The sequence below is a fragment of the Salarias fasciatus genome, chromosome 10 (assembly GCF_902148845.1).
Source record: "Salarias fasciatus chromosome 10, fSalaFa1.1, whole genome shotgun sequence".
NCBI classification, from domain to species: Eukaryota; Metazoa; Chordata; class Actinopteri; order Blenniiformes; family Blenniidae; genus Salarias; species Salarias fasciatus.
This window is the reverse complement of record NC_043754.1, coordinates 6,526,319-6,548,460: the sequence shown is the minus strand read 5'-3', so window position 1 is coordinate 6,548,460 and position 22,142 is coordinate 6,526,319. Positions and strand designations below refer to the sequence as shown.

The window sequence follows — 22,142 nt, the reverse complement described above, 5'->3', positions numbered from 1 at the left end:
CCTGTAAAAAGGCTTTAAAGTAGGGAGCGCTACAGATTTGGTTTACGTCAGTCTGCCCCTCTTCAGGCTGTTATTGGAAGCCAGTGTTGCCGCTGCAGAGAAAACCGTTGTGTTTCTGTTGGAGGCAGAATTACTCAACACACTTCTTATACAATCAATTGGCTCAACTGAATGAACAATTAGCCAAAATATGAGGTAAACTCTACATTTGGTGGCATTTTTAAAAGAAACACAGCACTGGTCTTAGACCACAACTAAACCGTTAAACTTTCCCAAAGATTAGCCGTTAGGCTGCATCCGCTCCCCACCTCCAGCAGCTCCCTGTGATGGTGTGTCAGAGATGTCCTGTCGAGCCTCCCTGTGTAACGTCCAGGTGAGTCCCATGCCCTGCCAGCCCTGTGTCGGCCTCTCTCCCCGCCCTGTGTGCTGCTGCTGCTGCTGCTGCCTGCTCGGTGGCTTTCCTGTCTGTGTTTGGCTTGGTGTCGCTGCTTCAGCCTGTCTGACCCTCGTCTGTCTCTCCTTGTGCTGGCTGACTGCACCTTCAGGGCTTTCTGACCTTCTTGGTTTTTGCTTTGCCTGGATCTTTAAATCTGTAGCTGAAGTAGATGTATCTGGTGCCACCTGCTGTCCTTTCAGTGAATAACCCTACAACTCTTTTGGTCGAACAGCAGGATGGTCTGCACGGCATGACTGGAATAAACTCATGCTATGCGTCATCTGCCACAGATACATTTGCAAAGTGTCCTCATCACCGGGTGATTTAGCCGAACTTGACTTGATGAGTGATTGTATTAATCCCACGAGGTTTGCATGGAGCAGAGTTTTTTAAAGTCTGCGAGTGCCCAGATATCTGGCTTTCATAACAGGAGGAAAAAAAACAATTGTGTTGGTCTAAACATAAAGAATGTGCAGTAGCTGTAGCTCTTCATCTGTCCTCCTCTTCTTCCTTGCAGAATGAGCGCTGGAGCCACCTTTGATACAAAGACGGCCGTAGAAGGGCACTAGAGAAAAGCCCCTCACCTCCTCACCCTGTGAAGACAGTGTTATTGTTGCACTTACCATGTCGATGAAAATATGACGCGGTAAACCCGTTTTATTACAAGCCGCTGTGACCGTTGTACCTGCAGTACTTAAAACAGACTCAAGACTCAGTCTGACTTCTATCTCTTTACATTAGGACCCATTGAATAATATCACCACACTTTTACTTTCTAAATGAATGTATTCTTTATGTTTGTGATTCTCTTGTGTTAAGGAGGTGCCATATGTTTGAAAGACTCCTTTTTATAATGTGTGAAGCTGCTTTGTGCCTTTTGAGAAAGTGAAGGTTATCAGTGTGCGATACGTCATGAAAAATATCACGGAAGGAAAAAAACAGTGTGAAAATAAGGTTAATTTTCAGCCATCTGAAAGATTTCAGACTCCAGACATTCAGCCAAAGCAAAGGCAAACTGATAACATTTTTTAAAAATCCCATTTTAAAGTTACTCAGCAGGATTGAAGTGGTTCTTCATGTTGAGCTGGACCTTATGTTTTATTTTTCTGACTGTTTCTGTATGAGTCAAATTACTTTCACCTCCATTAGATTACTTTATACAGAACCTGTGTGATCTGCAAATAAGTAAAAGTTGCTCTCATACCCGAATCTTGTATTTGGAATAAGAGATGGTGTCATTTAGCCACTAGATGGAGCTAAGGAATACTCAATAACCATGAACTGTCTCTGCTCTGTTTCAGTTTGGGTCGATTTTTTTTGACGACTTCAATATTTATTTTCAGTCCACAGACTTACTCCTGATACTATACTGCCTGAATCCAATGATCAAACTGCCATAAACACACACAGCTGAACCTCAGGGTCACTTTTTACTCCTGTAAAACACACCAAAAGGTTAAAAGGTCCATTTTAATCCACAGACCAAGAAGACTGTGTTACAGATTGCTGAAAGGATATTTTCCCTTTGAAAATCACTTTTACATGATTGTTTCCTTTACAGTCACACATTTAAGGAACAATGTTTAATGACAAGTTAAAAACAGACTTTTATATAAAAAATTCAGAGGGTGCACCTCTGATAACTTCCTGATGAATAAGTAACAGAGTTAGACTTTCCTTTTGTGTCTTTTCTTATTGCACCAAGCTCTGTAAAGTGTTTTTTTTTTTTAAGATTTGACCCATAATCTCAACAAAAACCTTTACAGATACTCCATACTGTAATAGCATATTGGTTTACAGTTGCAGGTTCTCAGGTTGTACTTCAAATTCCCTTTCTAAAGCCATATTGTTCAGTCAGAGCATTGCTACAGGTGCTAAAATGTAAACATCTGGATACATGCGAAGTAGCTGAGCGATCGCTCAGTGTCTGTTAGGAAACCACGCAGAGAATGTTCTGTTAATTTATTCTGACCAGAAAGACTTGTGACTGGGTTTCTGCCTGTGAAAAAAAAAAATCAATTGAAAATGTGTTGTATTGTGTGTTTTGACTGTTGTTCATTAGGTCAATAAATGAATTAAACAAGTCCAACTGCAGTTGTGTGTTTGTGTCATTGATAATTTGAGGAGGTGAGTTGAATAATGCTTTGCCATTCATTCACGACACATCACTGATAGAGGGGCTCCAGATCCTTCTCTCTGTCGCTTTGAGTCCAATGTTCACCAGACGCTACGGGTGAGACGTGCCTTCAAGTCTGAGATCGTTCAGATTTCGGTCTATCTCCAACTGCTCTTTGCTTTTTGACTGATAAGACACCGTGTGGTCAATACTCGGAGCAAAGACCTTGTCTGAGCTGCGTGCAGTCGTACTGGCCAGCATCTCTGAGGGCCGTCACATGTCGTCCGCCCTCACCACTGCATGTGTGCTCTATACTGTGTCCGTTGTGTCTGCCAGGTCCCACGGCGACGAGGCGAGGGCGTCCGACTCGGAAAACGGCCGTCAGTGGTGCGGCATCTCCATGATCCCGACCGCAGCCGGCGACGCCAGCGGAGACCCCGACTCGGAGCCCGGAGCTACTGTCAAATCCCTCATTAAGTCCTTTGATACTGTTGGACAGAGTGAGCAGAAACACGTCAACACACAGACACACACTGACAGGGAAATCCCATTGCTGTTGAGCAGAACAGCTGGTGAACACACACACACACACTCACACACACACTCATACCCGTCATTTTCTCAGAGGCTGACCTCAGGTAATCCAGACAGATTGGAGGCCTGTTTTCATGTTTGTCACTGAAATCATTTACCACACAGAAAGGTTAAGCGATGGATATGTTCTTGAGTGAGTGAGCTGTGGAGATACTCTGATTACCAACTTTCAATCATGTATCTGTAAATATGACAAGTTCAACATCTAAATCTGGGTTTAACAGCTTTAAACTGAATAAAAGTGCTTGTGATTACACATTTATTCAGCCAGGCTTTCAACACCAGTCAGTTTGATGTTCTAAGCCCAAAATTATCACTGGAAAAGTAAATATGGTATTAAGTTCGCTAAACTATAATTAACATCTGAAATATATAATCAAAGTAAAACTAAATTGGACTAACAAGACCCATAACCACCATAATGATCCAACAATAAGACTTAAATAACCGTTGAATCAGTATTGAGTATTTATGGTGTGATAACTCGCTCACTTTGGACCTAAATAGATGTTTTAGTGTAGATTTGCAGGTAATTTTGCAAACACTTTCCAACAGCGGAATGGTTTTTATCTGCAGCTGCGCGCACTCAAACAAAACTTCCCTGTTGTAGTTAAACAAACCTGTTTTTCTTTTCTGTGCAAGAGGAACCTGTTAAATGTAAATGTTAGGACAGAAATACTTGACTGGACTTCCCTGTTGGATTATAATTGACAGAAATTTCACTAAAGTTACAGAATGGGTGAGACGGTATTCAAGCATGTTGAATGTGACAGGCTTTTTAAACATGTGGTTTGTTACTGATTGTTTCAGACGGACCAAACCACGTGGTTCAAATGCCCTCCTCACTCAGGAACCCTCTGAGCGGGATCCCGGTGCGCACGGCGCCTGCAGCCGCTGTCTCCCCCATCCAGGTACATCCAGGCCTCACGGTTCTCTGTGAAGTGACTCCTCGGGGTGACGTGATGAGATCTCTGCTCTTCTTCTCTCCTTTAGAGACACTCGTACATAAAGCCACTGTCAAAGACACTGGAGAAAAGAATTAACCACGGAGAGTTTTCTCATCCCCACGGTATGCAATTCACAGCTTCTGATTTACACCCCCTGAAAGTTTCTTATGGTGTGTAAAATGTCAATAAATACTTAGATAAATAGTTCACATTTCACTGAAACATGACATAAAACAGACAACATACCAAATATTGAAGTAAGTTATTCCACTAACATTTCACAAGGAAGTAATTTTTTTTTTTTTTTTTTTTTACAAGGAAGTAATTTTTATGCAGCAGCCCTCTATAGTGATCTTTTTATATCCAGTCAACTTGACGTTCAATCAATTGAAGTGTACCTAATATTTATGTATCTTATTGCATCAGTTATTAATAATAATTGATGCAATAATAAACATAATGTCCCGAATTCACCTGTATGGCAGCAAAATGCTTCTCGAGCTGTTCATATTCACACGTTCATCCAGCTTAATGATAGCTTAAGGTTATGGATATATATTGTCTTCTCATTTATCCTCTGGAAGTGATCCTCACACCGTGTGTTTTGTTCAGTTTATTGCCCTGAGTCCTGGATTCTCACTGAAAGGTGAAATAAAATTATGGCCACATACTAAAATCCAACTGCTTTTGCTTGATTAGAATGTTTTCTGGTTCTTTGAAAACTTAAAAATGTGGCTCCACAGCTGCTAAAAGCTGTTCCAGCTCCCTTCCCATGCAGCTGCTTGATCAAAGCACAGTAACTTCAGCATCTGGGAAATGCTTCTTCTTGCACTGATCTACTACTGCAAGGAAGGAGACAGGCCTGACTCACAAGGGACTGTGTAGTGATGGAGCAGCAGAAAAACTCTCACAGTGAAACTGACGTTCAGCATTACGCATCAAATTCTGTTCATCAACTTCATTTCATCCTCCTTCCATTTCCGTCTCTATCCTCACGTGTTCCTCAGATAAGCTGTCGAGCCGTGGGGACGATCTGAAGCCCAGCAGCCTCATGAGGAAGAGCCCGTCTCTGGAGTCGGTCATTAAAAACCCGGCGGCCCTCAGCAGTCGCACGGCGTCTTTCAGCTACAGTCGAGGCAGCAGCAGGCTGAGGTGAGCTCCTCCCAACACATTGGTCCAGTATTGATGAAGCACGTTGAACTGTGCAGCTTTGTTTGTAGTCTCACACTGGACAGAGCGGAATTTGTGATTGTTTGAGGTTAATAGTCATAAATGTGACTTTTTCCTCCTTTCTCTTCATGCATTGTCAGGATTGACTTTATCACAGGAAGTGAGGCCACAGTGAAAACTAGTCATTGATTTTTTCTCTGAGCAGTCACATTTGCTGGACCAACAGAGGACGTTCTTTTATTTTACACCGAGAAGGATTCACATATTTCATTGCTGGCGATGCTGACGTGACACGGGAGTCAGTTGTGTAACAGGCAGTGTGTTTGCTTATCAGACTGGGAAGACGGACACGTGGTTAAACAAACACGCTTTCATCCTCTGACTTCTGGCATCGCTGGCCGTCGTTCTCATGCACGGGCCACACCTGGCTGTGAATCAGCAGCAGATCTCACCTGAAGGAGGAAGATGTATTTACAGTGACACATTAAAGTTGAAACTGTCAAATACGCACATGACAAAATACATGACAGTAACAAACACGAGTAGAAAGCTTCTAGAACCTGTTAATCCAGCCTCCTGGGATACCACCATGATACCGAGCCGCCCGCTGTCACCGCCTGTGTTTACCCTGTTTTCATTGCCGCCTCATATCCGCTGGATGAGTGTTTGTATATAATTTCAAAGTGCGACTCATTTGTCGTTCACCTTCTTTCAGCCTGAATACACGTGCTGAGAAAACGGTCAGTCGCAGCGTGGTTGTAGCTGGATGCGGACTTCCTCTCTCAAACAGCAGGGTATGACCATGTTTGGTCCTGAGCTTTGAGTTATGATATGGCCCCTGTATCACTGATGATAAGTCCAAATACCCCGCCCTCCTCCTCCTCCTCCTCCTCCTCCTCCTCCTCCACTGGGGTACTTGTTTGGACTGGATCCTGTTGCCTCTGGCGTTTCGGCGCCTCAAACACAGAAATAATGAATTCAACAGGCGGGCAGCGGTGACGTGTGAAATGTTTGCCATGCTCAGAGCAGCGGCCGTGTCTCATGGTCTTCCCATGGCCTCGGCTCCGGCTCGAGCCCCAGAGGGAGCAGACTCCCCTGAATCACACTGCACATGGGCATCCAGCAGTCTGTTGTCGCACTTGTCATTTCTCTCTCCTGCCGTACGGCAGCTCAGAGTCACTACACCGTATGTAAACACTTGAACAGGAGCAGGAGGCGGAATGTGGAAATTAAAAGGGATGAAAAAAGAGGAGAGAGAGTGCTTCACATCCCACATGTACAGCCACATGGGACAGTGAGCAGGGCTGGCCTTTGTCCAGTCTCTTGAACCAGCTCTGAACTCCAACACAAATATACTCAGCGAAGCCTCAGTGTTATCACTTTAATGTGAGATAAACATTAAATGGTGAGCGTCCTGGAATTCAGAAAAATTCAAAATAATGAAAAATGTAAGGGAGTTTTCATGACAGTCATAGGACTTTAAGGTGCAAATGCAGAAATTAACAGCTGTTTTATTTGCAGGCAGATATAGTCGGCTTATGGTTACTTGAATTGTCTAAACCATAATTACTTTTTGTGCGTTATTTCACACATTCAACATATAAGATGGTGTTTCTCAGCTCTTTACCCTCTGCAGAGTCAACAGATCACCCTTTGTTTACTTTCTAATCCAGAAATCCAGTGTGATTACAAAACAGCAATAATGAAAAATTTATAGGTCCCTAAAGCTTCGCTGTGAATTACTGTGGGTATTTACTATTACTGTGGGCTGCTGATGAATTCTGTCAGAATGGGGAATTTCTTTCTTTTTTCATCACAAAATGTTGACTCAGTCGCATTACCTCACGCTGCTTGCAAAACGTAAGTATTTTTGAAACTTCCAGTATGCGCCGATGTTTGTGTGTGGATGTGACGACGGCGGTTTTCACGGGGTATCAGACCTCCCCCAGACGATGCTCTGCACGACACACTGAGGCTGTCCCCTCTCTGTCTCCCTGTGGTTGTGGTTTGTGTTTCCCTGGTGACAGTGTGGAAAGAAAGGACCCCTTGGCTGCACTGGCGCGGGAGTACGGAGGATCTAAGAGAAACGCTCTACTGAAGTGGTGCCAGAAGAAAACAGAAGGCTATCCGGTAGGGATCACAGGCCAGAGACCATTCTCAGATACCAGATAGGTTCCTTCCATTTTCACAATCTTCTGCATCTTCCTCCGATTGCTCCATTCGGGCTGTTCTTGCTCCAGTGTTTCGTACAGTCTTTGCACTTCCCTCTGGGAGCTGTGTGTTTTTGTTTTTGTTCGGCCTTCTCGGCGGTGTTACGCAGCGGCGACACATTGCCATGCTTGCAGACCCACCTGTCATGTCACTGCAGCACAGCTGTTATGGAAACACCAGAGCAAAGCGCCCACTGGATTTATGCATGTGTGTGTTTTATATAGCCCTCCCCGTGTCTTATGCATGCCCCCATTGTTTATGCATTGTTATTAAGAACGTTGGTTCCAGCCTCTGCGTTTCCTGAATTCACGTAGCCGAGTGCTGACAACCCCGCTGGCTTTACGGCCCCCCCAGTAGCCTGTTTAAGGAGCCTATTAAACCCAGTGGGATTAGAGATTTGCCTGTGTAATCATTATTTTTGTATGCCAGGGAGCTGAAGCTAAAACTCTTACCACAAGGCACACTGCGAGTAGCTTGGGAGCCGTCGCTGCAAATCTGATAAAAGATTAATTATTATCACTGACACACCTGACTCCGCTTCTCTTCTTTATGTGAGCCGCGTGTTTCCGTGTAGCTCGGCTTCACTAAGTAAAAAAAAAGGTACATGTGGGATGGCACACGCTAAAAATAGGCCCAGCTTTACAAGTGATAAGTAGTCTGAATTATTGGATAAGCCGTCAGATCAATAGTTCCTTTTTCTCGAGCACAGTGAACTTTGAGTCACCGGCTCCTCGTAGACCTCAGCTGGCTTTTCTTTTTACTGAATTACAGACGGGTATAGTTTGCTTTTTATTGAATGGGAACAGGAGGGACAGCTAATAATGTAGGGAAATATAACAGGTGCACAGCATTCAGTGTGGGTGTGGCCGGCGGCCAGGAATCGAACCCAGGTCCCTCTGCTGAGACGTGCTGGGCGATTTGCCCGCTCGGCGATTAAGGTGCTTTATGGGAACATTTTTTCATGTGTTGCTGAAACAAACAGTGCTGATTGTGAGGTGATGTATAAACATGTTAGATAATGAGATAAAAGTGATGATCTGTGTGATGTGATGTTGGCTCTGTACACAGATTTGGAATGTTTTAGCACCAGAAGCATTTTTAAAAACAGGAATGATCTGATGGAGCGATTAACGAAGCTGCGCAGTGTTGACAGGTCTGTCCCTTTCTCCTCACGCCACTGTTCTTGTTATTGTGCCCTGCCTAACTTACTGTAGTTCAGGGACGACAGTCGTTATTAGTAATAATGAATAAATAATAATGAATTCAATGAAACTGTAATCTTCAGTTCAGCTCAGGACAGTTTGGTGTATGGACATAAAACCCTGAATAGAGCCCCGCTCCCACTGGTGTGGATTTAAATGTGGAACCTTACTGTATGATCCCTCTCACACAAAGGGCTTAGAAACCCAGTGTTTCTAAACCATATTTCCGAGTATCAGGAATGCAATAAGCAGATTTGGCTACTTGGAAGTGTTTCAGTCTGCGGCATAATCGCTTCCCTCCTGGAGGACGTGTTCCTGAAATGAGCCGAGGTCTTTTGTTTGTGCATTTTCTTCCTGTGCAACATGTGCCTGGCCTGTAACGTGAAAAATGTCTATTTTTAGAACGCCGACTGATTCATATTATCGAGGTCTTTCAGTTATGAAGCAAAATATCTCACGATTTATATTTCCAGTTACTTCTAAAGTACGTTTTTTTTGTTTTTTGCATCTATCCATCAAACCCAGTCGGCGCTATTCTAACGTTAATTTGAACGTACAGGTCAGCATGAGACACAACTGGCGGCACGAAGCACGCAGAATGAGGTCAAGAGCAGGCAGATGTACGACTCATCCAGACTGTCGGACGCCTGTGATGCTCCCTTCAGTGTAAAGTCCTGTAGTTCAACTTCTGAGTGATTTCCCACACATTCGGGGAATTCGGTGTTCAGCTCAGGCTTCTTTCTCTCGCTCTGCGAGGGCGATGATCAGAGATTTACAAGGCCTGCCGTTATTTCCCTCTTGAGCTTTCTCCTTCCACTGGTGAATTCCAAAGCGTGCTCAGATACAGTTTGTTCTGTATCTGGACTTTTCCTGTGGAGTTTGGGCAAAGGCGATAAGCTGGGTCTGCTCGACATCAACATGTGTGACGAGAACTGGATAACGGGGCCCTGCTTGGTTCTCATGGTGGACTGAGAGAAAAGGTCTCTGTTGGAGGATATGTTGAGCTCTATATGTCCGGTGAAAGGTCAGACTGCTACAGACCGCTGCGCTAGCAGACCTCAGTTTACATGGAAGCCACTAATTCAAGTCCTAAAATCCAGAGAGACTGGCTGATGTTGAAACTTCTGAGAAGTGAAATAACAGAAAGCAGAGTGATCATCAGGAATATACAGCCACCTCCAGGCTGGTCCCTTTGTCTGTCTGCCTCTGTCATGCTCCCGTTCTGCTCTGATAAAGGTTAGTGAGGTTTGGCTTTATCAATACATCCACATGCACTTTGCGGTCCCTCTCCTCTCTGCTGTGGACTAAGGTCAGAAAGGTAATAACTCAACACTAATTGGCTCTTTAGTAAGGAGTCAGTGGGCTTTGATTTGTGCCCGGTGTCTTCAGACTACATAATTAATGGTCACTTTGAGGAAGCAGCTTTGAGCATCGCCGCTCACTTTCCACCCTCTCCCCGTTACCAGGCGGTGGAGTGAGGAAACAAGCTCTTATATCACGCTCATCTGCCAGCGCAGAGCCGGAGAAGCTGCCGTGTGAGACGGAGACAAAGCAGAGGGGAGGATCAGCCCCGTGCCAGTTGTTATTACCGCCCCATTGTTGGCTGACCTTTTGGTCAAACACCCATCTAATTAAAGTGAAACAGAAAACGAGAGCTATTGTGAGTACGCCGGAGGATTATTTGCTGCTTTGTAGCTGCTGTGTGCACAATAAACCTGCAGGAGAGTGCAAATCCCGATGTCACACTCAGTTTGGTGTGTCCAATAAATATTAACACGACGCTAATCGTGCGGTTTGCGTCCTACCGTTCGGCTGTACTCGAAATACATGTGAGTACCGCCAAGTGGCAGGGCAGGGAATAGTCCGAGAAGTTAGTGTCTGGATGCGCTGCGTGAGCGTATTCCAGAGCAGACGTGATTCAGAAAATAAATCCCCTTTGAAGGACAAAATAAGATAAACGATGCCGGGGATGTAATTACCTCCCATTAATGGTCACTTCTCATAAAGTAATGATTCTGTTTCTGCTTCAGCATTTCTTTCACGTGGAAAAAAAAAAAAAAAAAAACAAGCTGCCAGCGTCTACGTGTCTTAAAGCATGCGGCGGCCCCGGCTCAGGTGTGTGTGCGTGTGCATCTGTGTATGGATGCGTGTGCTCGGCGTCAACATGTGTTTGCCATATGGATGGCGCCTCCGGACTGGACCACCGCGGGTAAATAGAGTTTGGGGATGAAAAGTGGAAAACATGGCAAATGACATGTATTTAAACAGAAACGTGGGCGCGTGTGTGACACGTAGGAGGTGCTTCGCCCCCCGGAGGAGCGAGACGTGGAGGCGTGTCCACCGCAGGATGACGTCCTGCCTGTTATTCTGCTGGCTGAGCAGCAGATACAGTGCAGGGACTGAGGCGTTGGTCTTGCTCATTGATCTCTCATCTGACTGAGGTTTGTGTAACACGCAGCTCCATCTATGGTACTGAAATATCAGGCGCTTTGTAGAGATTAATTATAGTCCCCCGGCGGGCCGGTCCCCCCCTGTTAAAACATCACAAATCATCTACTGTGTGTAATCAAATCAGCTAAAGCTCCTCGGTTAGCGTTACACATTATTAATCTGTGCCACATCTTTTATTGCAGAGCCGCTAAGGTTTAAAGATAAATGTGAGGAGCGTCTCTTTAAGGACACAACAACACATCAAACTGATAAATACAATAAATCAAGCCATTAACACTCAAACTAATTGAACTTTAAGTTCAGGAAAAGTTTTAGAAGCACTTTCTTGTATGACGGCTGCAGTGTCCACTTCTGCAAATGCTGCAGATTGCACCGACTCAGTTTTTATTTGTTCATGAAAAATCACTTATTATTTTGTAAGTTATTGTTCTGAAACATTGTTTTTGTTTTCTGTGGTCAAATTTGTGAAGGGAAAAACATTTTTCAGATTACTTTGTGTTTAATTGAATTATCACAGCTGCTACAGACCTCCGAAGAGCTCATGTCAGATATTTTTATAGATTTTTTTTTTTTTTTTTAATGGTCTTCGTTTAAATCTGCCGTCTTTGAGACACATTCCACAGACACAGCATTTCAAATCTTGATGTCTTTGTCAGTGAATTCCTTCTCATGTTTGTTATTTCTGTTTACAGTGAGACTTATAGCGCTATTCTGATTTTCAGTTTTAATTTATTCATTAGCTGAAGGGACTGGAGCACATCAATTAATATGAGAAAACCAGACGAGCCCAACATGCACAGCGATTTAATTTGGAAGGAAGCGTTTACAAGCTGCTAACATCACAGATTGAAGAGTGTGTCTGCAATGTGGGAGGGTTTGAAAAAATGTTCAAGTAGGTCAGCATCCTGATCAGTGCACAACGTGAAGTTTTGAAGCCGAACATTGTCCAGACGATCTGCGGCTCTGGAGTCTTTCTGATACAGTCGCGGAGCTATCATCCATCCATCTGCTTTTATTTTGCTAAGACAATATGGAGATCCAGAAGCTTAAGCTTTAAGCTGAAGATCTTCAACAGCAACATCCAAGCTGTCTCACTCAACAGTTCTGAGACTGGCGTACGATGAGCAGATTAGCTCAAAACTGTTCAGAGTATCATATTTTGTGGCTGCCCTGTGCTGGGGGATGGATGATGGGATGTAGAGTATCGAGCCATGACAGTTTGGTCCCTATCAAAGCTGCCCCGAGCCTTTTTCCCCTGTTTCACTTCACTCACTTGTCAGTAACAGCCTAATACATCCCAGCAGTGTGTCACTGTTATGAGATTATCAGCAGTATTCGCTCCACCTGTCTGCGGCTTCAGCATCAGAGCTGGTTGGTGTATTTGTCCAGCAGCTGCGTCCGTGAGGCGGCAACGCAGAGGTCCTCGGAGCAGGGGGAGACGTGAGGCCAGACAGGCTCCATCACACCTCAAATGTCAGATTCTTGGAAGCACGGATCGATCAGCACGGACCTTAAGCTGCTTCTGATTGACTCTGCCCTGTGGGATCGGCTGAAGAGGCCTTACACAGGAAATTAGTATTCACAAGGGAACCTGCGCACGTCAGCGCTGGACGGGACTCACTAGAAACACAGCGCTGCTTTTTATGCGAGTTACGTTAAACTGGTTTTCAAGGAACTCCGGTACATGTGACTCACAAGAACGTGTGGCTGCAGGGAAACTGCTGCTCTGTTTAGTGTTGTTTATGTGTGTGCAACTTATTTCTGCTCTTCCTCCTTAGAAGGTTGTTGTGATTGGAAAACAGTCTAAGTTTTTAATAGCAAAGTTTACATCTTTGCATCAAATTTGATCTCCGCCTCCCACCTCGAATGCAAAAGCAGTCATCTTCTTCAGAGATGCAGTTTCCTCACTTTCAGTCTATTTTCTGCCTCGGTCCAGAAGCCACAGCTTTCCTCAACGTTCGGTCTATTGGAAAACTTTCTAGCCTCCAACTGTATATTTATCAGGCTCTTTGATGTCCTAATTTAGGACCGCTCCGGACACTTTTTAAACCTTTTTTGTTTTTCTCAATTAACCATAAAAGCTAAACAAAAATAAATGTGCTGTTTGTTTAAGATGGGAACAATGAGCAAAGGTTCTGAACATTACGCTCAGCTGGGCCCGACAGAGCGCAGCTTATCCGGCCTTGTCTGGGAAACTGTCACACACACACACAAACACACACACACACACACACACACACACACACACACACACACACATGCACAAAGCCATTGAAAGACAGGAATGGACCCCCGCCAGGCAAGTGTGGAATGGAGGTCAGACATCGAGGAGGGAATCGTGGTTTCTCTTCAAAGAGCAGGCATTACTCACTTCCAATAATAAGAGATTTACAGTAAATGTGAGTGAGATCACTGGTGTTCGATTACAGATTAGAGGTGATTGTAGTGCATGTGTCTTCATAGATGAGAATGCCAGGAATATTCTAATGCTTCCAGACTTTAATAAATGTGTCTTTTCACTCCCGGTCTTGTTCAATCATCATCAACAGTGGCGATAATTTAGAATCAAACAGAAAAAGCCTTGAAGTCATCTGGGCTCGGGCAGAAAGGAAAAATCAAATCATGTCATCTGGCCAGCGCTCATGCCAGGGTGCTATTAAGAGGTACTTGACTTGCCCTCAAGATACAGCTGAATATTCTAATTATAACAATGAGGGGAAATGTGGACATTTCTAATTAAAGCTTGTTTATTTTCTGTTAGGAATCAGATTCGGAGCCTGAAAAGATCAGAAAGGTCCAGCAGCCGAGCTCTGTCTGCACTACGCTTTACTTCTGTACTTAACTCCATGCTTTTCTGTGTAATGGCATGTTTGGGTGTGTTGGCACAACATTGACCTTTACCCCTTACATTTTAACTAAAGTGCATGTAAAACATACGAAACGTTAAACTTTAACGGCCGGCTAGAAGAATAGAAAGGTATATTTAAAGGGATACATAGTACTTTAAGATGATGTTCGAGTACACGTCACTGAGTTTTTGTCCAAACAAAAGGTCTTGAAATCATTTGCTGAGAGAAAATGAGGACATGTCTGAGAACAACGCTGAAAGGGACGAGTTTCAAGCGTCCAATATAATATCACTATATCAATTTGTAATCATTATCAAGTTACTTTGGAAAGATGCCAGTAGTTATTCACCAGCTAAGGGCAGCAGTTTGCCAGTGAGAAGGCCAGATCGCATTTAAGCAAATGAAAAACTTCAACATGTTGTTTAAAGGACAGTAAACGCCGTCCACGTAAACATGCTTTACTGTGAAAAGTTGAAGCAATAGAAATTGCTGACACACGATATTGTCATATTATCTTCATATAAAGCCACATGGACAAACTACACATTATCTTATGACTGGAAATTCATTTTTAAAACATCTGCTTCTTCTTCTAGTACTACAGCTGCTTTACTTTAAATAAAAATGCACCAAATTGTATTATATTGTTTATTAAATCAAGTACCGGGCGAAATGATGTAGATTGCCTCGACCTTCGCTGTATTGCAGCACCTCCATATCAAAGTCAACTGAAAATGGGCCGCTCCATCATAGAGCAGGAGCGTACCTCGTTGCCCTTTTCGACCCTGTCTTGCCCTCCTTGTTCCTTATCTTGTCGATCTGCTTCGTGAAATTGACAGGCTGAGAGTGTGGAGAGCGGCTCTGCAGCCTCACCAGCGCTCCGACCTTCCCCATCGCCCCGTCTTTATCTCCACGCTCTGTCATTGCTCATGACGCTGATTCATTGCAAGGACCATTAGGGCGTTCTCTCCCTCTCCCTCTGCTCCATCTCTCTCTCTCTCTCTCTCTGTCTCTCAGCCCTTTGTCCCTCCACGCCAAACTTCCTTTTCCTCATTTTTGTTTTCCTCCAACATTCCTATTTGTTATTGTTTTTGTCTCTTTTTTCTCATCATGACTTATATTGGCCCTCTCTGTTTTCGTGACCCCACTCATTCATTCAGACAAAGGGCTTTGCAGACGGGGTCTATATACTGAGAGGAGCTCGTCTGTCAGAGGACCGGCCGGGCGGACGCCTCCTGCTCTCATACTGCTGATAGATGACTATTCAACAAACCTTTTGCGCACGTTTCCTTTAAAAGCAGCGACGCACTTGATGAAATGTGGGCATCGTTTCAGGCTGCACTGGGCTGGTTACGAAAAGACAATTTTCTAAAATGAAAGAAACACTATTATGATTATACCAGTATGCCAGATTATTACATCCTGCTGTTACACATCATAATGACTTTTTTTTATTATAGATCAAACAGATTTTACAAACAAATATTGTGATGATAGTAATAATAAGCAACAAGAGAAAATCAAGAACATAAAACTGCTTATTCACCGTCAAAAAGGAGTTAATGCTCCATGTTGCATGCAACAGCATCAAGCTTTGCCTAAAAGCTGCAACAAATTGTCTGTAATGTGAGTTAAAAAGTGATTTCTTTCACCATCCTCAGGGTTTATTTTCCCAGAAAGAAAAGCCTTCTGAGGGCTTCATGTTTCAGTGACATGCAGCGAGCAGTTCATTCGTCTACATGGGGTCATCTGGAGGGATTCAAACCCTGGTTCATGTCGGGGGGTTTCTCATTAAACAATACAGTTTTAGCAAAATGTGGGTGAGGAGAACAGCTACTTAATTCTCGCCACATGCTCTCAATATTCAGTGGGATTTTATCTCCAAATTGTTCAAATTGAATGCTTTCAACACAAGATTATATCCTTTTATCTCATGATGTCTCAAAATTTGTTCTCAATCTAAATTCGGAAAAACCAAAACTTTAAAAACATTAATCTTGACCAAGAATAACATCAGTCCTCCTCCTGACACGTGGCGGTCATCCTTCAAACGTTCACGCTCGCCTCCCGCACACAATATCTCCTCATGCTTTATTCATTTTCCATTCCTGATCAGTGAATAACAGCTCGATGGCAGCGGCGGTTAAAACCTTGTAGACATGCGAGTGTCGGGTGTCTGGCCGGCAGCGCCGGGACTCAGCCTTCATCCCGCAGCGTCCGCATGTGCCAGCAGAGCTCATGTTAGCTGTGTGTGCTAACGCTGCGGCTGCGCCCTGTGAATGACTGCAGGCTCCGGTCCAGCTCATCTGCGAACGTTTAAATTGTTCAGAGATGCTTTCCAGCGCTGGAGGTGACAAGTCAGTGATGTTTAACGTCCACACAGATAAAGTCTGAAACGACTGCTCAGTTTAGTGATCGCTGGTTGACGTGAAAATGTCGCCCAATGATCCTTTCACAGAAAACTGACAATAATTTTACCTTTTACTTTTGTCTATTTAATGCTTTTGTTAAAAAAAAAAAAGACTGTATTTAAACTATTTTGGCAAATTGTGGACTTTTTTCCATCTCTCAGCTCTTGGCAAGTAATTGTTGAAACCTTAACCACATGGTAAAACTGCATATGAAAAAAAAATCCTCCACTTATTCCACTTGCAGCTTTTTTCCACTTGCAGCTGAATAAAAGAGCCTCGTGTGACACGGACAAGGTTTTTAATTTCTTTTTTTTTTTAAATAAGCAGTTATTGAAGTGTTCTATCGTTCACAGCAGGAACTACATGTCTGCTGCCTGATTCATTCATTTAGCCATTAAAGATGTTTTATGCTTTCCAGTTGGCAGCTGACAAGAGCAACACATTCACACTTCAGCTGTGAGCCGGGTCTTCCCCCCCCCCTCTCTCTGTTCAGTCCCTCTCTTTGTCCAAGGCCCTGCTCCTCTCTCACAGCCTCTTTTTCTCTGAGCTCTGCCTTTTGTGCCGAGCGAGACGCTTCCTGTCGCTTGATGCTGTGTTTGCTTTTCTGAGCCGGCTCCCAGAGAGCTGTTGTTGACCGCTGCTGTTTTAGCATTCATGCCTCTCCCTCTCTTTTCCACCCCGAACAACCTAACCCCAAACCCCCCCTCTCTCCCCACCTCAGACATCCTTATGCCTCGGCCAGAATTAGGACATCTTCCCCTTAAAACACCCTCAAACCCCCCCCCACACACACACACACATCAGCTCATCTGTCTCGGTGTGTCTTCGTCGTGGGGTCTGACTAACCACTTTTCGCCCCGTGAGTCAACGTATACATGTCAGCACGCCGTCGTGGCAGCGCTGCTGAGCCAGCAACTGGAGGAGGGAGAGAGTTATGGGAGGAATGCGGACTTACATGACTACACAGGTTCTTCAGTCACAATGGAAACATGGAGACTGGGCTTCTGCGTGAGTCATGTGCTCCTCTTCGTTATTCGGGCTGAGAGTCTCAGAGGGGCGATCGAAGTGGATTTTGAAAGAGGGTTTTGGAAAATGTTGTGCCGATTGCTTCCCTGATGGTTGACAAATAACGGTGAATGTGAATAAAGCTCGTGTTCGGGACGCCGCATCCTGTTTGGCTTCTCCTTCAGATCCCATTGTGACCACAAATGGCCTCACCTGATGAGCCATGTCGGGAAACAATAACTAGACTTTAATAGCCCAGATATTATTTAGTACAAAAGCAAATCTATCATGTTGTGCCAATTTGTTGTCATATTCAGAGCTGAAAAGTGGGGAAAACGTGCCGCCAGTTAACATTCTGCAGCCATGTGAGCGGATTGCTGGTGTCAGTGAATGATGTTTCACAGTTAGTGCTGACAGCCTTCATTATCCTTCCTAAGCGTGTTAGCCTTGTGATCCCGGAGGAAGATGGACAAATTGAAACGTTGATCTGATGGGAAAAGGCACGAGGGCATCAGAGTTACTGCAATCCATCTCAATGAGAGAGCGCATGTCTGTAGGAGTTTTTAACAGGAAACTAATAGAAGCAACTCTGGTAATGAAATGACACTGAAATTATTTAAACACCGAAACAAAAGTCATCCTTATCTAATATACATGGAATCATGTTTGTCATCATTCATGCCAAATACTTGTCAAAAACCAAAAATGAGTATTTTAACGTTATATCTCCCTCCTTTTTCCTTTCTTTTAACAATGTTAATGATGAGTTGTTCTTCATTTCAGGATGTTTCTTATTTTAATAGAATACACATATTCAGCTTTACAGGTTTTCTCTGCACCAATAGCTGCTGTGGAATGAAAATGTGAATCAAATCTTTCACGCTCCCTCGCTCCTTGGCGGAGTTTTAACCTGGAATGTTAGTTCAGTCATCAAATATCAGTCAGAAATCGTCTCACGGAGCCGAAAGGAATTTCTAAAAAGTGCAACTGAGGTTCAAGTTTAGGTGGGGATTTCATGGGAGTGAGCTCTCCAAGGCTTTGAGTGGAAACGTTATAGATGCCGATGAGCTTGATGGAGGATTTCTGTCTGTAGATTTTCTTTATACGTATGCAGTTTGTGGTTGTGTGTACATAGTTCAAGTTTTTAGAAATATTCTGCAGCTTTTGTTAATGTTGTTTTCATTTATGTTCATTTATGTTTTTAGTAAACTCAATCATTTCTTTTAAGTCTCAGTATTACTCAAGGATAAAAAGGCTTTTCCCTGACCCAATTTCCAATGTCGCCTTCAGAGGAAGGAGCACTATTCAACATAGAAATGTAGTTTTATCTCAAACTAAATCAATTTCAGACCAACAAAGGCAACTAGAAACAAGACATTTCTTGACCAGCCGGGTCATATCCATTACTGCACAGGCTCGGGGGCCAGATTTTACATTTTCGTCCTCAGGACGCAGCGCCGGGCCGTTCCTTCTGTACTGTCAGGTACTTAATGACATTAACCCGACATCACATGTATGCATCAGCCGCTGATTCGATTTTCGGAATGAGAGTCTGCAGCGCTCCTCAGTCCTCAGGGCTCCCGCTGAAGACCACCAGCTTGGAACAATCGTAAACAAATCTTTAGCATCTTGCTGGGGCTAATGCTTTGTGTACACACGCACACACATACACATACACACACACACAGATGTACCCAAAGATTTGTGATGGGGCGTTTCATCCAAAACACTGAAAAAACACTGTGGTTTTTGGACAAATCACCGCTATATTAGTGAAACACAAAAGTTATTGTAAAGTGAGACAGACATACAGAATTGTTACAATGAATAGAACCAATTACAAAGGAGGAACGCTCTTTAAAGCAGTGATCATCTCTCTTTTTTAAGTGAAACCTCCTGCAGATTTCCTCGGAGCACAGCTGAAGACCTCCTCTAAAATATCTCACTTTCCCAATCATGATAGAAAAGCAGAATCATTTGAAGTGAAAAAGGCACTCAGCAGTTAGACACATTCGCTCCAAATGTCTTTTTATGGTTTTCTTGAACAGAAAAGCCCCCTGTGATCTCTGGTGGCCCTTTAAGGGGGAGGCGGACCCCATTCTGGGAACGACTGAATTAAAACATCACTTATCAAAGCATATGCATCATAAATTCAATTTGCATGAATAAGTGACATTCATGAAACAGACCGAAGAGTTCGTTGGATGTTCTGAATGTGATTTTAAACTTTTTGACATCGGAGTGTTTCTATTTTCATCTGCAGAGACACCCTGCTCGGCACCTATCATACAAATCTGCAGGAAATGCTACATGCTGCTGAATATGAGGAACGTCAGTAAAGAGGCTCTTGCAGGCTCTCAGGAAATTCAGCTTGTACACAATCATATAATGGTGCAATAATTTGAAGGAGATACGATCAAAACATTTTGAGACTGTGCCATGAAAAGCAAAAATCTTTCCTGATTTATATTTGGGAATCGTTCCCTTTGAAGTTTGCTTGCTCAGTCGCACCGTTCCCAGACGCTCCCGGCCCACTCGCAGTCCTCCGCCTCCCAGCATCTCAGGCGCCGTGTCTCACATGCGTTCGATCGTCTTGGTGTCAGAATAGAAGCACTTTAACTCAGTCTTAAAGTTGAGAGGACGGAGCTGCTGAAGCGAACTGGAGAGAAGTGAGGGATGTGGGGAGAAGTGAAGGCAGCTGTGGCCGCAAATGGTCAGTATTGATGAGATAAAACAAATTCATTTTGTCTGTGCCAAATATTTCCTCTAAAAGACTTCAGAATATTAGAGCAGATCTTGTGTTTGCTGTTGTCTCTCTTTGGGATCTGAGAGCAGAAACTCTCCTCGTCAGACTGCGGTCAGGTCATAACTCCAGCTCCACTCACCAGTAATTATCATCAACTGTTCTCCCTCGGAAATGAACCGAGTGCTCAGAGTTACACATGAAACCCAAGTCTGTTACAGTCCGAAATGAAGTGACGCACTATATGATACGACTGTACTGCTCTCTGAAACAGTCGCTGATTGTGTCTCAGATTACAACACAATGCTTTCCAGGACAGAGAGGCGGAGAACTGGGTCATAAACAAACAAGTTTTCAGTAGCAACTGCAGTCGCTTGACCCTTATGGTTTATATTTGAGGCTATTGTATAATCTGTGTGTATTTGCTATATTTATCCTTTATTTCGTTTTTGCATGGTGCCATGTCTGTTTATTTCAACTAGTATATATTATTATACTATATACTATAGTATATACTATATATACAAACTTTTCTTAAATTTTTGTCTCAAAATTGATGAGGAAGATTCTGTCTCTCTCACAGGTTTGTTGAAAAACTGCATCTCAGTTGTTGCTTTGAACCGGCTCCTGCATTCTGTTTGAACACATCGTTGACCCGTTTTAACTGCAGATGTAGACGCTGCGCCATGCAGCTCCAGCTGTGCACGTTTCCACCTCGTACAGCATGTGCACGTCTGCTTTCGGTCTGTTGCCATCTGTGCCTGGTCGGAGTATTGTTTCCCAGGTTCGGCATGTGAGAAGATAAGGGCACGCCTGTGAAGCCTCACATGCGCGCAGACGTAACTGAGGAAAAGCTCTCTCGAGAGCCCCTTTCCTAAAGCTCCTGAGAGGGATGAAACAGGAAGACACCGGAAATAACTTATCTGTGCGGCGGGGAGCCGGTGACCTTCGAACAATGGCCCGGAGGAAGTCTTTCCTCCAAGCCCCTCTCCTGTTATCTGCCTCAGAGTACGATTTATTCACGGCGTGTGCGGTGGAGACGGTCTCCGAAACCCACAAACAACAACACGCACGGCAGGCTGGACGTGCTGTTACGCACGTTCCTCGCCCAGAGAAGAGATCAGCGGCAGCATCAGGAGTCGGCGGGGAACTCGCATGCACCAGCGGAAACATGACACCGAAAGATCAAATTTAATTTCATGTGGCTTCCTGTGTTTTGATGTCTTAATGGCTTTTTTCGCCGCCCGCTCATGTTGTCAAGTGGCTGTAATAGCTCTCTCACCCAAATTATGGCCACTTTCAGCTCATTCCCATTGTGTACTATTGACCTTTTGCAATTTTATTTGTTTTTCTTTTCGTCAACAGAACATCGACGTGACCAACTTCAGCAGCAGTTGGAGTGACGGCCTGGCTTTCTGTGCACTCCTGCACACGTATCTGCCCGCTCACATCCCCTACCAGGAACTCATCAGTCAGGACAAGGTAGAAAACTGCAGCAACAGCTGGAAAACACCCTTATCTGCGTGTCTTCTCTGGGCCACAGCTCCTGCTTTCTTCCGTGTGAGCCGTCACGGTCCTGTTGGAGGCTTCTTCCTGTTAAAAGGAAAAAAAAAAGGGAGTTTTTCCTCTAAAATGTCACTGAGAACTGAAGCGGGAGTTGCTGGGTCATGACCTCTGCATGTGAAGCTCCCCGAGGCCACTTCTGCTGCTGTTTGAGGCTAATTAACTAAACCTGAACTTTGACTGCGGACACGTACGGAACAGTACCGCAGCCGAACGCATTAGGCTGAGTGGAAATCAATGTATTTACTGAAGGGACACGTAAAACACGTTTAATGCACATGGGCTCCGGCCTCTTATCCCGCCGTGCACGCTCCTCACACTCCTGAACTCTGACCCTTTTATCTCATTGCCATTCTCCAGTCATCATGGGGTCGCGACCGACACGAGCTCGCTCACCAATATGTGGGTCTGTGGAAAATCCACTTTTTATTATGTATGCTGCTG

The 22,142-nt window shown here is 44.1% G+C and overlaps 1 protein-coding gene across 6 annotated transcripts in view; it reads left to right on the top strand.

Annotated features, from left to right (window-relative positions):
* Positions 1 to 22,142, top strand: part of specc1 (sperm antigen with calponin homology and coiled-coil domains 1) — a 77,032-nt gene that overhangs the window by 47,851 nt on the left and 7,039 nt on the right. For 4 of the 6 annotated variants that reach the window (XM_030100496.1, XM_030100497.1, XM_030100498.1 and 1 more), the window contains 6 exons: positions 2,889 to 3,052; positions 3,957 to 4,057; positions 4,140 to 4,215; positions 5,101 to 5,245; positions 7,291 to 7,393; positions 21,501 to 21,617. In XM_030100496.1, the coding sequence (XP_029956356.1) occupies positions 2,889 to 3,052; positions 3,957 to 4,057; positions 4,140 to 4,215; positions 5,101 to 5,245; positions 7,291 to 7,393; positions 21,501 to 21,617 (706 nt within the window). Of the gene's footprint in view, positions 1 to 278; positions 374 to 953; positions 2,526 to 2,888; positions 3,053 to 3,956; positions 4,058 to 4,139; positions 4,216 to 5,100; positions 5,246 to 7,290; positions 7,394 to 21,500; positions 21,618 to 22,142 lie in introns of those variants that run through there. The other 2 variants (XM_030100501.1, XM_030100500.1) reach the window with 2 other exon arrangements.